The following is a 19,120-nucleotide window of genomic DNA, read 5'->3' as shown; positions in this document are numbered from 1 at the left end:
CCGTGTCAATGTGGAATTCTAGCTCCCATCCATCCATCAGTTTTCTATGCTGCTTATCCTCATGAGGGTATGCTGGAGCCTATCTCAGCTGGCGGGGTACACCCTGGGCAGGTCGGAATTTTAGTTCTATTACTGATAATTCACGCCACATTTTTTATCCCTGAAAGGCCACAGAAAATAGATTTACAGATTTGACTATTTGCTGAGGGAAAACACAATGATCAAACTTACAACTCTCATATCTGCAGTCGACCAATGGATAGTTGGTCAAAGTCCAGGTTTTATATAAAGATGTGTATATTAAGATGTGTAGTGAAGCCTGTTTTAAAAATGTATTGTATATGCCCTGGTCATTAGTTTCCACTGAGTTCTTCAGTAATTACTGTGTACATTATTGTAAAGGGAGACCAGGATTTCCTTTGTGAAGCGGTGAGCTCATACATGGGAAGGGCTCAAAGGTTTTTCCTTCACAACATCATGAAATCGACCAATTGACCTTCTCTACCTTCTTAGGATCTGAATATTCCAAACTTTATTCACAAATGTGATGACTTCATCAATGTTATTTTATTCATCAATGCTCCCTCAAAGTGTATGAAAAATATAAATCAGCATCATGGTCATTAGGGATTGTTTAGTATATGGCATTTGGGGGCTGCACGGCGGAAAGTGGTTAGCATGCAGGCTAACATGCTAGGTTAATTGGCGACTCCAAATTGTCCATAGTTATGAATGAGTGTGAATGGTTGTTTGTCTATATGTGCCCTGTGATTGGTTGGCAACCTCTCCAGAGTGTACCCCACCTCTCGCCCAAAGACAGCTGGGATAGGCTCCAGCACCCCCGCGACCCTCGTGAGGATAAGCGGTAGAAAATAAATGAATGAATGAGTTCTGGGTTCAATGATTAGGAGTCGCCAAGTATTTACATATTGTCTCATCATTGTTAAAGTAATTAGGAAGTAATACTATGGCCTAGAAATTACTATTTGCTCTATTTTCACACACTGGTTCATGTATAAAATTACATGTGTGCGCCAAGTGAAAACACCGCACTTCAGTAATGAAAGAGCTTATGCTTTTAGTTTATTTACAAATTTAAATTTGTTTAAGGTTTACACTGCTTATGTACTGTATTTGTTCAAACACAACCCAATCAACGCAGTTTGGTTTACCCAATTACGGTTTTCCATGATATTTATAGAAAAATAAGTCATTTGTGGTTCATTTTTATATACTTTATTGACAATTTACAGTTTTTCCAGAAGTAGTATCAGTCTTTGTGAATAACAGGTTGAACTGCAACTCACATACATTGAATGTCATAAGCATGGCTAACTGTCCATACTCCTTCCAAACAGGCGGGAGTGTTCTATGCTGAGTCAGTTGTTTCCTCACAGTTGGAAAGCGATTGGAAGGTCAATCTCAAGCCTGTCACGTGTGACTTTCACTACGCTTTGAGGTTCTAAAGATTGTTGCAAGCATTCAAATACGGTGATGTTGACCTGGTTGGCTACAGAAAGGAGAATGTCCAAAATGTAATCGAATACATCGTAGAGATGCTCTGTACGAGTCAGTGCAGCGATACGATCGACAAAGTTTTTCATGTGTCTGACAAGGTTGCGATGGATGTTGTTGATGTCAATCAATATTTCATCTAAATAGTCAGACTCGATTGAGTCGATGAACTCCTGGGACTTGTCGACAAGAGCTTTCAGGGTCTCGCCAATCTTCACCAGCACTGTGTCAAGACTCTCCATGTTTTTCACAGAGTCCACCAATCCATCTAAGATACCCTTCACATATATCTTTAAAGTTTGAACGACCTGGGCTACAGTAACTACATCACCAACCGGCATGCTGACTTTCACACTGCCGATTTTCTCCACAAAGATGTTGTAGTAATCTGCCATGTTCTCATAAACAATCTGGAGGGTTTTATTCAGCACGGCAGCAGTGCTGTCGGTAACTTTCTTTAGAACCTCAGGAATTGTTATTTCCTTAGACCCTGGCAGTTTGAACTTGGTTTCCCTCAGGATTTTGACAATAGCATCCAAGACAGCCTGGATGGTTTTCTGGTATTGGACGACGCTGTTTCTGAAAAGGACTGACAACTGGCTCATCTGGACATCATAGCTGATAACGGTATTATAAACATCACCGACATGGTTTACGACAACCTTCTTCAACTGCTCCATGTTCCCCGTGATCTCATACTTGTTAGCAAACTCAGTGAAGGCAAAGATGATGGAGGGGAGTTTCTTCCGGAGTTCTAAGAGCATGAGTGCGGGTGTCTCCCTGTTGTATACAATCTGGATCCTGTTGGCACCCTTGGAAGAAGATTTGATGACCAAGATGTCGATATCAACCTCTGGAGCAGACTGTGAGAAAGAATGAGGAATAATCACTTGAGGAATACAATGATTTGAGTAATCGATTTAACTTGGAGGTTAGTCCACTCACAGGATAACGGCCATAGACTCTTGCATTCATTTGGGATGGAGCCCTGCCGTTGAACTGCAAGCCCAGAAAGCCAGTGGATGGAGCTGACACCGATGCACTAAGACCATCTCTGCGAGCAGCATAGCGAAGGTTGACATTGGTGAAAGTCTGACTGGTGATGTCCATGTTGAGGGTTTGGCGATAGACACTGAAAGAAGAGGGGAAAACATTGTAGTGCTGTTGTGTATCAAAATATAGCAAGAAGGAGATATTGTTACCTCATGGCTTGGTCAATGATGTGGTTGACATCCATGTTTAGGTCGGCATGTGTCAGGACGAGCTTGTTAATCATGTTCAAATCAGCATTCTCAAAGGATAGCGTTGAAGAAGCTATTGGGGAAATCGTGTTGTGAGGTGAGAAATATTGCAACAGAATGTTCAATTTTTATGCTTAAAAAAATAATAATTTAATCAACTCACCATCCATGTCATAGTCCAAGATGGCAAAAGCGGAGGTAGCAGAGGACTTTAGCGTACTGTTGAAAACAGGAGCATTTCCCTCCAGTTGTACTTCCAGGTTTGAGGTGTACAAGGGGCTCACAAACCTCCCCTTCGTAAAGATTTTCTGTTTAGCGAATGTTACTTCGGCCACAGTTTTGTCCACGATGAGGAAATCACCCAGGCTGCTAGGCTGAGACAGATTCATCTCAATATCAGCAGTCAAGGAAGAGATTGGTGCAAGATCAATTGTAGCCTGACCAGTATGCTTCCCATTGGTGTTGAACGTGAACAGGTTGAGCTCGTTGTTGCTTGTATGCTTAAGCACAGCATAGACACGATTGACAGAGGCTTGCAAGTCAAGACTGTCAATTAAATCGAAGTTGATCACTTTGGTCGTACCATGGTTAAGCTTGACATCTGCAATGACCTTGGAGGTAGAACGTAGGCCGTTATTCAAGAACAGGTTAGCGTCACTATCCAGGACTCCTAGTACTTGATAGCCATCAAGCAGCGTGCCATCCATGTTTGCCTTAGTGAAAGCTTCAATAGAAATGTCTTCCCTGGTTCCCTCCAGCTTCAGACTGTAACCGCTGTCTGCTTTTCCAACAGCCTGGATCACAGGGATGTTGAAATCACCCTTAATGTTCAAACTGGCGTGAACCTTGGCTTTGGTTTTGGTGTCTGCAACCAGTTGTTGGTTCAATTCCAAGCTAAGTCTAGGCAGTGAAATGCGTCCAATAGAAATCGCTGAAGCCGCAGTTTCCAGAGTGTTAGTGTTCACAATGACGGTGCTGTCATGAGTTCCTTCAATGTGACGATTTTCCAATGATAAGGAATTGGCCAGTTTGATTCCTCTCTTAGTGGTCAGGCTGGTGGTGCCGTCAAGCTTGGCTTTCAAGCTTTCAAACACAGAGGCGCTGGTAGCTCCAAGATGGAATACAAGGTCATCTGAAGCATACATGCCAGTGTTTACATTCACATTAATGACAGCGGACTTAAAGGACAGCTCTGTGATCAGGTCACCCACGGGTGGAATCTGGATGAGACCCATTATAACAGCAACGGGAGCAGCCTGCTTTTTCTGATAAACAATTTTGCTATCTACCTGTACGCCAGCGTTTTGATCAGTTGTAATGAAGAGGTGCTTCAGCCCAGTCAGTTCATACAAGTTCACATCACTGATTGCTGGGGTGCGTAAGTCTGCAAAGGGAATTTCAAAAGCAGGAATGCTGATGGGCTTATTGAGGAAGTCCAGATTGGCATTTCCTTCCATTGCGACAAAGACACCGGCCTCATTTTTGTTGTTGTCGATGGTGAAGTTGGAGGTCATTGCCCACTTATTAAGGCTAGCAATGTAAATTGTGTTCATCCTCTGGTTGTCGGGTGTCAAAGCGGCTGAGTAATGGTATTGCAAATCGATCTTAGCAGTTGGTGCTCTAAAGACTTTAACGCGGCAATTGACTGTGTTTTGGAAGTCTGTGATGAATTGGAAGGGAATGACATCAATGTTAATTCCATTAGAAATAAGTCCTCTCACAGATCCAGTTAATTCCGTGTCATGGTTTGCTTTCAGCTCAACCTTCATCTTTTTGAGGTTGATACTTCCAGTGGCCGAAATCCGACTGTTCTTAACGATTGGGGTCTTCATCTCATTTTGGAGATTAAACGAGTAGAGCAGAGGGCTAATTTCAGAAGTTACTTGCTGTTTCATTGTCAACGATTTCGAGTCTGTGTCACCAGAGAAGGTTAGTGTAGCAACACTTGGGCTGAGAGAGAGATAAAAGGTGCTCTTGTGGTTTCCCTCCTCAGCAACAGACTTTCCATTATTGTTCACAGTTAGAGTGACGGTGCATCCGTTTTGGCGCACAATTGCTTTCTGGTTCATGGTGGCATCACTTCTGACCCCGATGGCTGGAAGGTCCACAAGGTGCTTGTAGGTTGTGTCAAGAGAAGCAGACATTCCCCCTTCCATGGCAATGAATGCTACGTTCGTAAGATCAGCAGTGTAAATCGGACTGTTAACTTTCACTGCGGTTTTTGCTTGGGCCTGGGCTGAGAGACCGTACAGCGACAGGGAAGCCTGATGGTCAACAGCAAGAGCAAGGTGGCTGATCTTGACAACCTCCGCAAGGACAATACGGCTCATTTTGGGAAGTGCGATTTGGGCACTTGAGTCAACTTTGTAATTGAGAATTTCAAAGCTGGGAGATGTGGCCTGGGAAGTAATGATGCCTGTGAACTGGGGATTCAGTGCTGTTGTGGTTGAGTTTTGGAACTCAGCAGTTGTCTTGACAGTGTAGATGGGAGTGTTGAACTTGAACTCACCATGGAGTTTACCAAAGCATGGGACGATAACGTTGCTTGAGATTGCTGGCAGTTTCATCTCAGGAACCTTCAGAGACTCAACAATCTTCTCTATCGGGAATTGTGGGATGGTTGGGAAGGAAAACTTAGGGAGAGAGATCTCTTGGAAGTTAATCTCAGGCATGGAAGGAAAGTAGTTCACCCTGAGGTCTCCAAAGAAAGTATCAATATCAAATATTTGAATATTGAAGTTCAGAATGAAATCAACAACTTGGAGAATGGTCTGTTTGATGTCATCAAAAGAGATGGTGGTGGCTTTGACAGTATGGAAGCCCAAGATGGTGAATTCAGGGATATCCAGCTGTGTTGGGATATCAACTGGCAGATGTTTATCCATGCTGAAGGTCATGGATGGTACCACCAGATCAGTGAGAGGAATGGTGAAGGATGGAGTATTCAGCTTGCATTTCTTCAGCTCAGCGATGAGCGCATCAAAGATTTGCTGAATCTCACCGATGAACTTTTGCTCAGGCATCACTGTCCTTATATTGTCAATCACATTAGTCCATACATCACTGACAAAGACCAAGACTTTGTTGTAGTACTTGCGCACTGACTTCAGGAAGAGGGTTATCTCCAGTCGGGTGTCGATTTCTTCAACTACTTTTTTCATATTTTGAAAAAAGCTTGTGATATTTCCAAACACAGCCTGGTCCATCAGCTCTTTTACATATGTAATGATTTGGGCAACTTTGATTTCTCTCAGACGATCCATAGTGTCTTTAGCAGAGGTGTAGGCAACATTCAAGACATTTTTTACTGCTTCAAGTTTCTGGGGAATTTTAAGATCCCGGACGAGATCATTAATGTAAACAGTTTGGGCAGCCATGATATCATTGACGTAATCTATAAACTTGTTATAATGCAGTGACTTCAGCTCCTGCACCAGAGATTCAATATAGGCCTGGAGCTGTTGAATTATATCCTTAACCTCAGTGGATTTTAGGTGGTCGATAACACTTTGGAAGGCTTGCTGGAATTTGGTTGGAATGTCTGCATCTCTCACCATCTTGGCAACAGCACTGAACGTTTCCTCCATTCTAAACTGCTTGACAACCTCCATCAGTTTTTCCAAGAGGGCCTGGACATTTCTGTCAGCTCCCAATGTTTGTATGATTTCCCTGAGCTTGGCATAGAATGTATTGACATGGCCAAGGATATCGAAGTCCCTGATCAGTTTCTTGATAGAATCTATCATCTCATTGAAAAATGTCGTTGGAATTTCGCTGACCAGAAACCTGATGACAGGCTTAATGTGTAGGGATGCGATAAACTTTTTTAACTCAGGAACAATATTACCAATGTCAAACTTTTTCATGTCATCCAGGTTATACTGTATATAAGTCCTGATTTCATATTGTTTGTCAATATTATGCAGGAATGCCAAACTGGTGCCTTTCAGTTGTTCTAAATCAATCTGCTGGATCATCTTCTTCACGGTATCGATAATAAACACAATTTTTCCCTTGATATTATATTCATCATCGATGGCGTTAACCAGATCCTGGACGTTTGAAAAAATGGTTTGTGACAGGTCGCTATTGAAAATAATCTCATTCATCATGGCAACAAGATCTTGAATGTAACGGGCCGCATCACTGGTTCGCTCGCGGAAAATCATCTTCAGCTTTCCGAAGGCAGTACTCACATCCTCCAATGAGATGAGATGATTTGGGGTCAAATCACTCAAGTAGTCCTTCATCCGGATGACTTGGCCCTCAATGTTAAGTTGAGTCAGAAAGTCATCTAGATGCTGAGGAAGTGCCTCAAGTCGTGCCCTTATCTCTTCATTTCTGATGTAGTCCTGCACAGTTTCTGCAATAAGCACCACAGCATCCTTGATGTCTTCCAAGAAAAGAGGGACATTTTCCAGGAGAGGGAAATGAATGAGGTGACAGTTTGTGTTCTTGTCATACTTGAGGGAGCCTGAGACAGCAAATTCCTGGTTTTCTGTGGACTCGATGTTGACAATGTTTGTAAGAAGAGTAGAAGAAATGTCCATGCCAATTCTCTCAATGGTGTTGTAAACACTCATGTCATGATTAAAGGCATGCTCATTCATTTTTGACTTCAAACTAAAACTGGTCTTCTGTTCATCCAGGGAAAGAACGGTGTCCATCTTATTGTCAAACGTCGTCCCCAAGGAAAAGCCATTCTCTAGCTTTTGGGTCACCGAAGCACGGCATTCATGTGAGCTGGCAAAAGCCAAGGGCTGTACTCTCAGGAGGAACTTGCCATACATCTGTGCACTGTGCTCTCCATACAAGAACATGTCTCCATCAGCGTTGAAGAGGCCATCAAGATTGAAGTCAAAAGGAACGATGCTGGAACGGAGAGAATGGTCAAAACGCAGAAACTGTGAGTTAAAGCGAGCCTCATTGTTGAGCGTGGCGGCGAGACCGATAATTTCCAGCTCTGCGGTATGACTCAGGCGAGTTCCAAAAAGTTTGCCAGTTGTGCTGCACTTTACGTTGGCTGTCATATCGGCATAGTTAACCTGATACACGTGCTTGATCTCTTCCTCGTTGTAGGTGGCTTTCAGGGCTCCAGTCAGGTAAATCTTGGAAAGGTCTGCCTGCAGCTGAGCCTTATTATTGAAATTAGTCTTGAGAAGCTTCAGATCGTTGTTGACGATTACAGATGCCGCGTACAGAGACAGGTCAGTGATGATATCGTGGTCATAAGATGCAATCTGACTAGCCTGGGCCCGAGCCTTTGAGTTGAACTGAATGCCGGAGAGGGTAATGAGCAGATCATTGCTATCGGAAAACATGAGGTCAAACAACGAAGCCTTATTTGTGATGGCCAGAGATGCCTTTGAAGTGTCCAGCCCAACGGTGAAGGTGTTTTCCAGAGACAGCGGGCTCTGTAGGGTGTTTTTTCCTGTTGTGGTCAAACCGTCCTTGTTCAATTTCAGGGTGAATTTGTGCTTGGCCTCATTCTCCAGAAGCTTAATGGTGGCGTCACTGTCGACAATCAGGCCACTGACATCAAGAGAGGAAGTCATCAGAGAGTATACGCGGTTTTCAGGATGGTCTGCATTTGTTTCAATTCTCAGAACAAATTTTCCAGCTCCAGCTGAGACTTCGGCTTTGTTTCCGATGTTCATACCGAAAGCAACTGCACTGGAGCGACATGTCAGTGACAACTTGCTGTCTGTGACAGAAAGCTCAGCAGAATGCTTCAGTGTGTCTTTGAAGGCATTGGTGTTAGAAACAACCAAAAGCTGACCCTTAGCCAAAGTTGCTTCAAAGGTGTTTTCAGCCTGAGCAAGAGTTGAGTCAAACTTAACTGAAGAATTTATTTTTGCTTCTCGTCTGAATGGAAGGACGTTGAAGGACTGAGCTGAAACGGTCTGGACATGGAAGGGTCCAGCGTTGATTTTTCCATCAAATTTGCTGTTGATTAAGATTGTTTCCGTGTTGATTCCAGTCAGAGAGTTGTGATCCATGTCCACATTGAGGCCGAATGGGCTTGTGGCTACAATCTTGCCGCTTGATTTCACATTTATTTTGTCAGTGATGGTTGTATCCTCGACAAAATTGACACTGGCTTCGATGAACTTGTGGGACAGAGAGCCTTTCATTTGGGCCTTGAGTGAATCAGTTGTGGCCAACATGCCAGAACCTTAATGAAAAAAAAAATTAAGTCATGATAGTTTTAGACTGTAGGTCATGTAACAATAACAAATTTGGTTGATTAAAGACATAATCTATGAAATACCTTCGATCTTAACTGAGAGGATTTCAAAAGGCGAGGTTCCTTTTACGGCAAACATAGCAGAGTAGCTTGGCGCTTCCACAACATCTTTACCGGCTGCCATTGAGGCTTCCATGTCGTACAGGTTGCTTTTCATCACAGTTGAAACCTCAGCTTTTCCGAAAAGAGGAATAGTTAAGGTGAGGCTCTCGGGGAATGAAAGCTCTGGAATCGTAATCTCCCTGGAGACGATCTCCAGCCCGAACTCAGGCAGAGACAAATGAGGTGTAGTTAAAGCCGGTGGGAAGTTCAGATCCACGGTTGACTTTCCTCCCAGTGGCAGAGGGATGGTGATGGTAAAGCGCTCTTTGTTGAAATAGTACACAGCCTTTGTTTCACTGTCAAAAGTACACAAATGTTTTCCAAATAAAACAATTAATTACAATTCATGTGACCCATTTTTAACCCACACTTACGTGTTCAGGAACAGTGTCTCTGGCAGAGAAATCTCAGGCATGTCTGGTACTCTGAAGTTCTGAATGTAAGGGAAGTCATCACCATATTTCTCCATGTAGTTGTTTGCTGCCTAATAGACAATGACACAATCCAAGCTTTGTTTTACGCAATCTTAACACATTTACTACTTATAATAAGATTGGTATCATACCTCCCCGAACTTTTTGAAGATGTGCGACACCTTCATATCTGTCTGGCCCACCTGTGTGTTGAGCAATTTGGATGTGTATGTCTCAAATATATCAGAAATCGGCACGATGGTGGCATCGGTTTTCGCATCAGACTTGAACTCGACTGAAACCTTGCTGGCATCTGGAGAACAAGAATAAACACTTGAGGTTGACTAGCACTTTAGGATTTTTCACATGCGGAACCGAACTTTTCTACTATTGAATCACTTTATACAAAATGGTGTGTCAAATAACGCACCCCGCTATGCCCTGCCACGCCCCGCCATGCTAAGTGTGCTATTATTTTACTGACACATACACCATAAACCTCAATGTTTGACCTTCAAAAGTTGGATCGACCTGAAAATTCTCACACACAGCTCTTAACTCTCTTACCCACTGTAACTTTATGAAATTTGGTACATGTTGTATTCTAGGATCGGAAGCATAAGGACAAATATGTTACCATATTTCATTGTGAGCTCCTGTTTGGACGCAGCAGTCATGACCTTCATGTCACTCTTGAGCTTCAATTCCAACTCTTTGCGTAGCTTCATGTTAGCTGTGACCGAGGCATCAATGTTGAGCAAGGGGACCAGAAGCTGAATTTGCAGCATGCCTTTCTCACTCTTGGGGTCAAGACTGGAAAAAAAAAACAAGACTTAGAAAATGTAAAATATTACACATGGTGATTGTCCATTAGTGCTTGTTTTCTTACTTGGTTCGGCCAATCAGGGAGAGCTGAGGAATCTTTTTGTTGATGAGATCCAAAGAGACGGTGTTGCCATTGACAACACCCAGTCTCAGCCCTGCTTCCACATCATAGTCAGGGATCTGGACATCAGCTGTGATCACGTTCTTCCTTCTGTTGTATTTCATCACTGCTCTGGCCTCTGTGGGCTCTGTGCCTTCAGCTCTCAGAATAAACTTCAGAGAATCCACCTTATGCTTGTCCTCTTCTCCTTCCTGAAGGAGCTCATAGGCAAGAGTGGCGGTGTACTCGGTGACTTTACCGGTAGGATGGAGCTCCAGTGAAAACCTATCCAAAAATCAAATAATGGATGAGTAAATGATTGCCACTGTGCTAACCTATTCAGTACTATATGTCAAACAAATTGACAGATACGGTTTAATAAAGTTTCAAGAAATACTCAATGACTTATGAGCAATTAGGTGTTAAGTCCCACCCATGATGTTGTGGTTGATGGTGGCCATGTCTGTCAATCAATCTTCATAATACATTACAGACATGTACTTGTCAGACCCCTGAAGGCGTGGACCAAATTTTGTGTTGATTCAGCTAAACACCTATCCGTCCAGTCGGTTTTACTGTATATCTTGATTATTGATCTTGAATTTACGCATACAAAGAAATACATAAGTAAATGTATAGTAGATGTTTTATAAGAGTTTACTCACTTGCTGTCACCAGTGATTGGGAAGTACGGAGCTGTCTTTTGAGAGAATGCATCCATGTACTCAACAGCAGTGCAGTATTTCATTCCAGCAAAGAAATTGGTGCATTTGCTAACGTCGATCTTGTTTGTTGTCATTGTGGGGAGACTTGTGACCTTCAAGCCACTCACTGCCACAAGATTGTTTCTAAAGATATGATATATATGATACAGATGAGTTGAAATCATGAATTGAACAGAAACTTTATTTGTGCCTTACGTCATTTTTATGAGCTTGGTTGGGCTACTCGGAGCAGGGATGGTCAGCTTGACATTGTCCCGTCCCATGGAGATCTTGGCCTGAAGGCCGCTCTCATGGAATATGTTGGAGTGCATCTCCAATCCAGAGTTGACATATTCGGGAATGTAAGCTCCAACGTGGGTTGAAAACTCGATGCCAGCAGAGGGCATGAAAGCCACTTCACTCTGTCGGAATAAACACAGAAAGATAAACACAAAATCTTCCTATCAAATCCGTCACCAGGCACTTACCATGTCACGAGCGATCTTGATTCCAGCCTTGACACCAGGAGTGAATGTTCCAGACAATGTAATTTTCAGAGGAACACCGGTGACGGTTGGCAGGAAAAAATCATTGTCCATGAAGATGTAGTGGGCAAAGATGGTGTTGTCTGCCTTTGTCATCAGTCCCATCAAGAGCTGTACAAATAGAAGTCAGACTTAGCCCACGTAGATAATAAACCCCAATCTGTTCTCCTCACACCAGGTTTCTTTCCTTACATCTGTGGGGAACATCTTGAACATGCTGTCAATCATCATGGTGGCACCGTAAGCCATCTCTTCCATTTCATTGCTCTTCAAATATCCCAACTCATTTCCCAATAATCTCAGATACACCATTGCCTCCGGAGAGTTTGAGGTTTTCAGTTTTCCCATGAGCTTTTTGAGGTTCTGCCCAACTTCTCTCATCAGGTTCTGAGTGACCTAAACACAGAAAATGATAAAATTTTCTGATACATCTCCAGTAAAATTATTTTCAGCCTCAAGTACCTGTTTCTTCATCTCAGCATTCTTCAAAGATGGAATGAAGCGCTGCACGATGTCTTTGACTTCGAGTGGCATGTTATTAGACACAAAGTACATCGTCTTCAGGGCAGTGTCAGGGAAAAATCCATTCTCGCCAAACAGAGCATCAACAGTTGGTTCAAATCCTTTACCCTCCATTCCGACCTGTAAATGTTACCACAAATCACAGATTAGGTAAACTTTCTCCGAAAACTATTTCAATCTTGATCACTCACCTCCATCATGTCGATGTCAAAGCCAAATGCCTTAAGTGTCATTTCCAGCATGACCTCCTTGGGTAGGTAGCTAGTACCCTCAAAGATCATATTTCCCTCCACAGATCCAATGCGGTAGTTACGGGAGAACTTCATGGGGTCCATAATGGATCCAATTTCATTGTCCTGGACAGCATCACGAATCTTTTGTCTGAGTCTTTGCGAGAAAACAAACATACAGTTATACCCGTTGACCAAAATTATTTGTTTGGTTTGGTTGCAGTCTGAAATCACACCCAAGAAATGATCACTTACTCTTTGCTTTCAGGCTCATCTGAAGACAAAATATTGACAATGTGGGACACCACAAAGCTCTTGAACTGAGTATTTTCCTCAGTGGGCAAAGCAGTGGCCAACCGCACCAGCTCACTTGGCAGGGGATTCTTCATAAGTACAAGATATGCAGCAATTCTCTTTTGCACGGGGCTGGTGTTGTCCAGAAGGACCTGAGTCAGGACTTTTCTTCCCTGTGATAAAACAATTACAAATTAGCACACATTACAACCACTCTTTAATACTTATAGGTTATCACATGGTTTGTCTGGTATCAGGCCAGGTATCATACCCCCAACCTTCGGTCTCGGGCTGATACTGGCACACTATCACGTACTATTTAATCAAAAGACCATTTTGTTTCTAGACAAATTTCAGTTTATTACATTTATTATATCTAAACAGTGTAAACACAATAATTGCAAAAATATTTCAATAATATTTTATCAACAGTCTTATCTTATCAATGTCTGACAATTAAAGTTACATTAATCAAGTTTGGGTTTTTTGGTGACTGGAGAAGCACGAGGAATATTTATAGTGTGTGTTCACGCTCGTGCGCTGTTCTCTGATTGGTTGTTTCACAGGCACGATACCAGAGCAGCGCGCTCTGAGTGGACAGCTACGGGGGCTGATACTGGACATGGTTAAACTCTATATTTTATCAGTATCACTGCCCTGGGCTTTGACACAGTATCATTTCGGCCTTTTCCCGTATCATTCATGGGCGGTTTCTAGGGTACAGGGCCAATTAATACTGTAGTATGTGATAATGTAAAATACGACCCTTCTTTCTGAAGACCTGCTTTTGGAATACGGTAATTATGCTACACCTTCCATGTCACCGGTGTGTATGTAAGTGACAGGTAGAAAAGCTTTGACTCGCTTGTTTTCCGCCACCTTCTGTTCTGCATGTTGACTTGCCTCATCTGGGATGGGAGTCAGCCTGTAAACCTGGATGGCGGCTTGCTGCACGGCAAGGGAAGCTTCTGGTTGGTTCACACACATTAGCACTGAAGCTCTGAGGGCAGGACTAGCAGGAATAACAGCGGGAGCCATGTTTCCAATAACCTACACCAACACCAATAAAAGTTCTTATTGTAAAGAAGACAGCAGAGACGCTTTGTGTAATGGTTCGATGTCCGACATGTCATTGAACTTACCCAATAGGTCAAATACCTACCCTCAAAGTCAGGAAAGCGTTGTCACCTGAGCAGTCACCCAAATGGGCTGCCATGAACTCAGCAACAGAGTGGATCTCAGGGATTAGTTTGCCTTCTGTTTTGTAAAACCTGCCATGTCAAAATAGATGTTTAAAGCATTTGTTTGACACTCCAGTATAACTTGAATAAAGGTAACATCTCTCACCTCTTCACAATGTTGCTCAGAGCGTACATGATGGGCTTGCTTGGCTTATATTTGGCCATTTGCAGCATGTCATTGATCAGGAGGGCTGAAGGGTTAGAAACGATCCCCAGTGCAAAAACGGTGGCATCAACTTCAAGTGATGTGGTTTCAAAGCCCCTAAGAATTTGCATGATAGCACTGCTGCACTCTGGAGTTCCACACTGGGCTAGAACTTGGTAGGTCAGGACACGGGACACTTCGAGCGACTCAGGAATGGCGGTAGTCAGGGTTTCTTTCTTCATTCCACGGACCATAGCAACAATCTGATGGAAGAGGTGTGCCCTCTTGTCACCGTCGGTCTCAGGCAGAGTGGCCAGCTGTCTCAGGAGATCCAAGTAAAAACCTTTGTCCTGGACAAATGTTTTGTGCTCAACAGTGTCCATATGAAGAAACTTGGCATTATCACCTGTGAGAGCATTGTTGTAGTCAGTGGTTTTGCTTAGAAGCTGAGAGTTAAATGGATTCAACTTTTGGTTTACCGTGGTCAAAAACTCTGTCATTGTGAGTAGACACCTGAACCAGGGTCAGTTCTTGCTTTCCAATATTGGTAACACCATATTCTCCCCTATAAACAACAAAACATTACTTTGGGACCCATATGGAGGCAGAAAAAAATGCTATACTAGTGAAATAAATAATGGTATGCAATGAAAATTCAGACTTACTTATGCGAGAATGGGATCAGGATATGCTTCTCTGTGCATGACCCAAAGGTCATGTGTTTCTTGTCGTTGTCAAACTTGTAGTTGCAGTTCTGTGAGCTTCTGATCAACTGGGCGAGTGGGTAATGCTGAAAATAAACATGACAATATCAGTTTTGAATGGCTATTGTTTGTTCATTTCATTCATTCATTTTCTGCACCACTTGGGGCAGGGGTCTCAAACACGCGGCCCGCGGGCCAAATGTGGCCCACAGGACACTAGTTTGAGGCCCCCGCCTTGATATGAAAGTTTAATTTTAGTTTAAACTAGTTTAAGTTTGATATGGATGCTGTATGGTATCATGTACCCAGAAAAAATTATTACGTTTGATTAATGTTCATGTTAAAGGTTAAATAACTGGTAATAGTTATCCTCCCTATCCATGTGGAAGTGGTAAGTTTTTGGCTAATTAAGTTTAAAGGAAATAACTTGAAGAATACCGTTTAGGTCTAGCTAGCTCTCTAGTTTGCGAGTTAGCATGTGTCTCAAGACCCTGCAGTTGCGCAATATGTTGTAAATAAAAAGAGTATAAATGTGACTATAGTCGTGTTTTGTCATGTCTACAGGGCTCTAATAATGCTTTGTTAATTTTAATCTGAAAAAAATAATTTGTCTACCCAAATTATTATTTGCCGTTTTATTATTATTATTATATTATTTATTACTGATTGATTTTCTTTATTCTTGATTTGTTTATTTATTTTTCATCTTATTTTGTGCAGAAAAATAAAAATTAAGATATTTGAGAATAGTGGAATGTTTTATCTGAGCTTTTATTGTAGAAAATCGGAACCAAAGCACTGAAAAAGTTTGTATATTTTTCTGTTTTTAATAAATTTGTTTTTTTTGTTGTTTTTTTTTTGGAAAACCTGATGCGGCCCAGCCTTGCCCAGACCCTAGCTCCAGTGGCCCCCGGGTAAATTGAGTTTGAGACCCCTGGCTTAGGGGTATACTGGAGCCTATCCCAGTTACTGTCCTTTTAATGGACGTTGTTTTTTTGGATGTCTTACCAAACCAGAGATGAGCGCCAAAGGGCTGGTGTGATCTCTCACTGGGATAAATTTGTCACACGAGGATAGATCCCTTTCCAGGCTGATGTCAGTCGCAATGTCCTGTTTAGCATTGACGGTGTAGTAGGTCCTGCACATACCGTGGATTGATGGCTAAAACAAATACACAAATAGATGGCATCGTCGTTTTAATTTAACATTAATTGTTTTGCCAAAGGAAATCACTGTACCACGTTGTTTTCCTTGTTCTCTTCAATCATCGGCACAGCCAGCGCAGAGATGATACCCCTCTTGATGTTCAGGATGGTGGTTGTCTCACCTTCCTCAGGATAGAGTTTCACATCAGAGGCACCCTCAATCACAACTTTCAGAGGATATCTAAAACGCCACAGAGAATGCATTTGTCTCAATATGTTGACTTCGCTCAGAAGCAGATGTTATCGTTGCATTCCTTACCGCTCCATTTCAGCGGCAAAAGCATCAGAGCTCGGGCTGAGGCCGAACACGGGTTTGCCATCTGTATCCATGGCGACCACCTCCATTAGGCTACACCCGGTTGTGCGTACGATGAAACTGCAAGTCTGCGGAACTTCGATTTCAACCTGCAACAGGAGACATTTTGTCAAATGTCACATCAAGTGAGGATGATCAGCATCAGTGGCCATTTTTGAACAGTAGAACAGAGACCCAAACAAAACTGAACTACATAGATTGCTTGTACCTTGCATGTTGCCTTAGGTCCGTTCTTGAGAGGCGAGGCTCCGTTGATGGCATTCAGAGATTCGGCTTCATATTTGTATTCGTACTTGTGCAGAGTCTTGTACATTTTGGCCACTGGAGAAAAACAACGCAGCATTTTTGATTAAAATGGTTATTGTTATTGTGCCATGATTACGTTTTCAGCAATTGGTCAGATGCAACTTACACAGGCAAGTTGGCGGATCTTCATCTTGGGCAACTGTAAAGAAGAAAGAAAATATTCATACATTGTCATCAAAAGTTGCAGGGTGGTTAGCGCGCAGGCTACACAGCTAGTTTGATTCCACCCTCGGCCATCTTTGTGTGGTTTTCTCCAGGTACTCCAGTTTCCTCCCACATTCCAAAAACATGCTAGGTTAATTGGCGACTCCAAATTGTCCATAGGTATGAATGTGAGTGTGAATGGTTGTTTGTCTATATGTGCCCTGTGATTGGATGGCAACTAGTCCAGGGTGTACCCCGCCTCTCGCCTGAAGACAGCTGGGATAGGCTCCAGCACCCCCGTGACCCTCATGAGGATATAAGCTGTAGCCAATGAATGAATGTAATCAAAAGTTGCATAATTTGCAATGAGTCATAATCTATTAGTAAGGCACTTGTTTAATGAAAGGTTAGTGTAAACCAATGGCGTCTAATGGTTTGTATTGTTCTTTAAGTACAAGTGTCTAATTCGCTGTCATATTTGGCTTGGCTCCTAGATGGGATTTCTAATGGAAATTTGCATCTTAGCTAGTGTATTTTTTTATGTATTTTGTTTATGTTGAATATGACGGAGAAATTATTTATATATTATGTAAGTCATGATTGACATTCTTTATTTCCATATGTTCAGTTCCATATGGGCTTAAAGGTCATGGCTCGGACATGAAACTCAACTGGAGTTATTGAGTTATCTGTCTGCTGAGTTAGCATGGAGAGACCAAATTTTAGCCCCCTAATTAAGAAACACTGATACCATGTAAGGTACTCAGCACGTAAACAACGATAAAGACACACCTTAAATGTAATAATGCTACAAAAAAATGACAATGAAATCAACAGTGTTACACTCTTCCAAATTATTTTTTAGTCATGCTATACAGCAATATAAGGGATAGTCTTTATAAAATAAATACTTTCCACCACAATTTCATGAAAAAAAAACCTTTGAAATTACAGTAAAGCTTCTCATTAGGATGTCCTACCAATAACCTGCTCATGTACTGTATTAACTGTATTATCTCTCCATAACATATAAACAACCTACCAGCCAGAGCCGTGGTGCTCAGGAGCAGCAGAAGGCAGAGCTTTGAGTCCCCCATGATGGGCTCGTGAAGCTCGATCCCTCAGACAAGACTGGGTCGTCCGGATGGGCTTGTAGTTTTTATACCCATCCCTTGTGTGTGTGTGTGTGTGTGTGTGTGTGTGTGTGTGTGTGCGTGGGGTGGAGTCTGGGGTTCGGGTGGGGGTATACTAGGAGGTATGACCGATTGCTTGGAACACTCTCAAAGTCCAACCCGCCACTGCAGTGTGGAGGGACAAAGGCAAAAGGTTTTCAAGGATACTAAATTGCCCAAAGCAGATGCTTACAACATAGATAACTAAGAAATCGTTCAATATTGTTTGACTGTGCCGTGTGTCAAGAAGTTCATTGCTGGTTTCAAACTCCAAAATTGAGCTGTAGGCTCATATAAATATTATTGGTTATATGCAAAAGTCATGACATCTTATCGTGCTGCATTGCCTGTATTCCTGCCAATTCTCCCTGTCCTTTCCAAGCCGTTTGGGCCAGCGGGGTCCTTTTCTATTGTTACCGAGGAGACAGCGAATTCTTCCTAGCAACAAGTGCAACAATTAGGGTGTGATGCTGTGCCTGCTTGCAAGCGATGAGTGTGTAGTAGCATAATTACCTGTACATTGGGCTTTTTTCACAGTTCAGTGTACATAAATGACACCCAGCAAATGTGATTGATAAGTGATCATTGAAGCTTGTGAATGAGGTCACTGATACAAAGTGAGAAGGTACTCATTTGTGTTGTGAGTGATCAAGGCATGCTCCAGACTCAAAGTCCCGCAACAGTGTGAAAAAAAAACATGATGAACTTTATCCGTTAATGATTCCATACATAATATAATTTAATATATATCTGAAATATATATTATTTACACATGTTATGCCCAATATTTAAATGATCACATAGGAATGAAAATTTGTTTTTCTTGCGTGTAGTGTGCGGTATTATAGTGTACTGTGTTAGTTGATTCCCCTGCAAAAACAAACCCAAAACAAAAACAACCTCCAAACTTCAGCAATGGCCGCTTAATGAACTTTGTTCTACAAATATTCAAAGGTCTTTATTTGCTGTGCAACCGTTTAACACAGAGCTGAACTATGTTTTTAATCCTGGGCTTGGTTGCCTAAGCCAAAAAGTCTTTTATCATTTTTGCCTCATTTTTGAAAATGTGTAAGTGAAAATACAAGGACGGATATGCACAAAAAAGGGGGTTTGGGTTTGATGGTCATTTGTTATTTCCCTTATTATATT

The 19,120-nt window shown here is 42.2% G+C and overlaps 1 protein-coding gene across 1 annotated transcript; it reads right to left on the bottom strand.

Annotated features, from left to right (window-relative positions):
• Positions 1-1,220: 1,220 nt before the first annotated feature.
• Positions 1,221-17,963, bottom strand: apobb.1 (apolipoprotein Bb, tandem duplicate 1). Its single transcript, XM_058057492.1, has 27 exons — positions 17,842-17,963; positions 16,762-16,794; positions 16,558-16,670; positions 16,293-16,438; positions 16,067-16,214; positions 15,837-15,989; positions 14,790-14,914; positions 14,604-14,689; positions 14,086-14,530; positions 13,901-14,009; positions 13,642-13,788; positions 12,700-12,911; positions 12,406-12,601; positions 12,155-12,334; positions 11,885-12,088; positions 11,636-11,803; positions 11,364-11,569; positions 11,109-11,291; positions 10,408-10,728; positions 10,156-10,331; positions 9,671-9,831; positions 9,480-9,589; positions 9,028-9,401; positions 2,920-8,931; positions 2,718-2,829; positions 2,461-2,647; positions 1,221-2,378 (listed from the first exon to the last, which is right to left on the bottom strand). The coding sequence occupies exons 1-27, from the start codon at positions 17,894-17,896 to the stop codon at positions 1,392-1,394; spliced, it is 11,349 nt and encodes a 3,782-aa protein (XP_057913475.1). The 5' UTR covers positions 17,897-17,963; the 3' UTR covers positions 1,221-1,391.
• Between the last annotated feature and the right edge of the window lie 1,157 nt (positions 17,964-19,120).

This window comes from Doryrhamphus excisus, chromosome 19 (assembly GCF_030265055.1).
Source record: "Doryrhamphus excisus isolate RoL2022-K1 chromosome 19, RoL_Dexc_1.0, whole genome shotgun sequence".
Classification (NCBI taxonomy): domain Eukaryota; kingdom Metazoa; phylum Chordata; class Actinopteri; order Syngnathiformes; family Syngnathidae; genus Doryrhamphus; species Doryrhamphus excisus.
Note: the sequence above shows the minus strand (reverse complement) of the source record. Positions and strands in the feature narration are given on the sequence as shown.

What these genes read in the sequence shown, in the direction of transcription:
- apobb.1 (XM_058057492.1), bottom strand. Translation starts at nt 17,896, where the DNA reads ATGGGGGACTCAAAGCTCTGCCTTCTGCTGCTCCTGAGCACCACGGCT. An exon ending in CCAATCACTGGTGACAGCAA is followed by an intron (nt 10,729 to 11,108) that starts GTGAGTAAACTC and finishes ATTTTTGGATAG; the next exon opens with GTTTTCACTGGAGCTCCATC. An exon ending in GAGTCTATGGCCGTTATCCT is followed by an intron (nt 2,379 to 2,460) that starts GTGAGTGGACTA and finishes TCTTTCTCACAG; the next exon opens with TCTGCTCCAGAGGTTGATAT.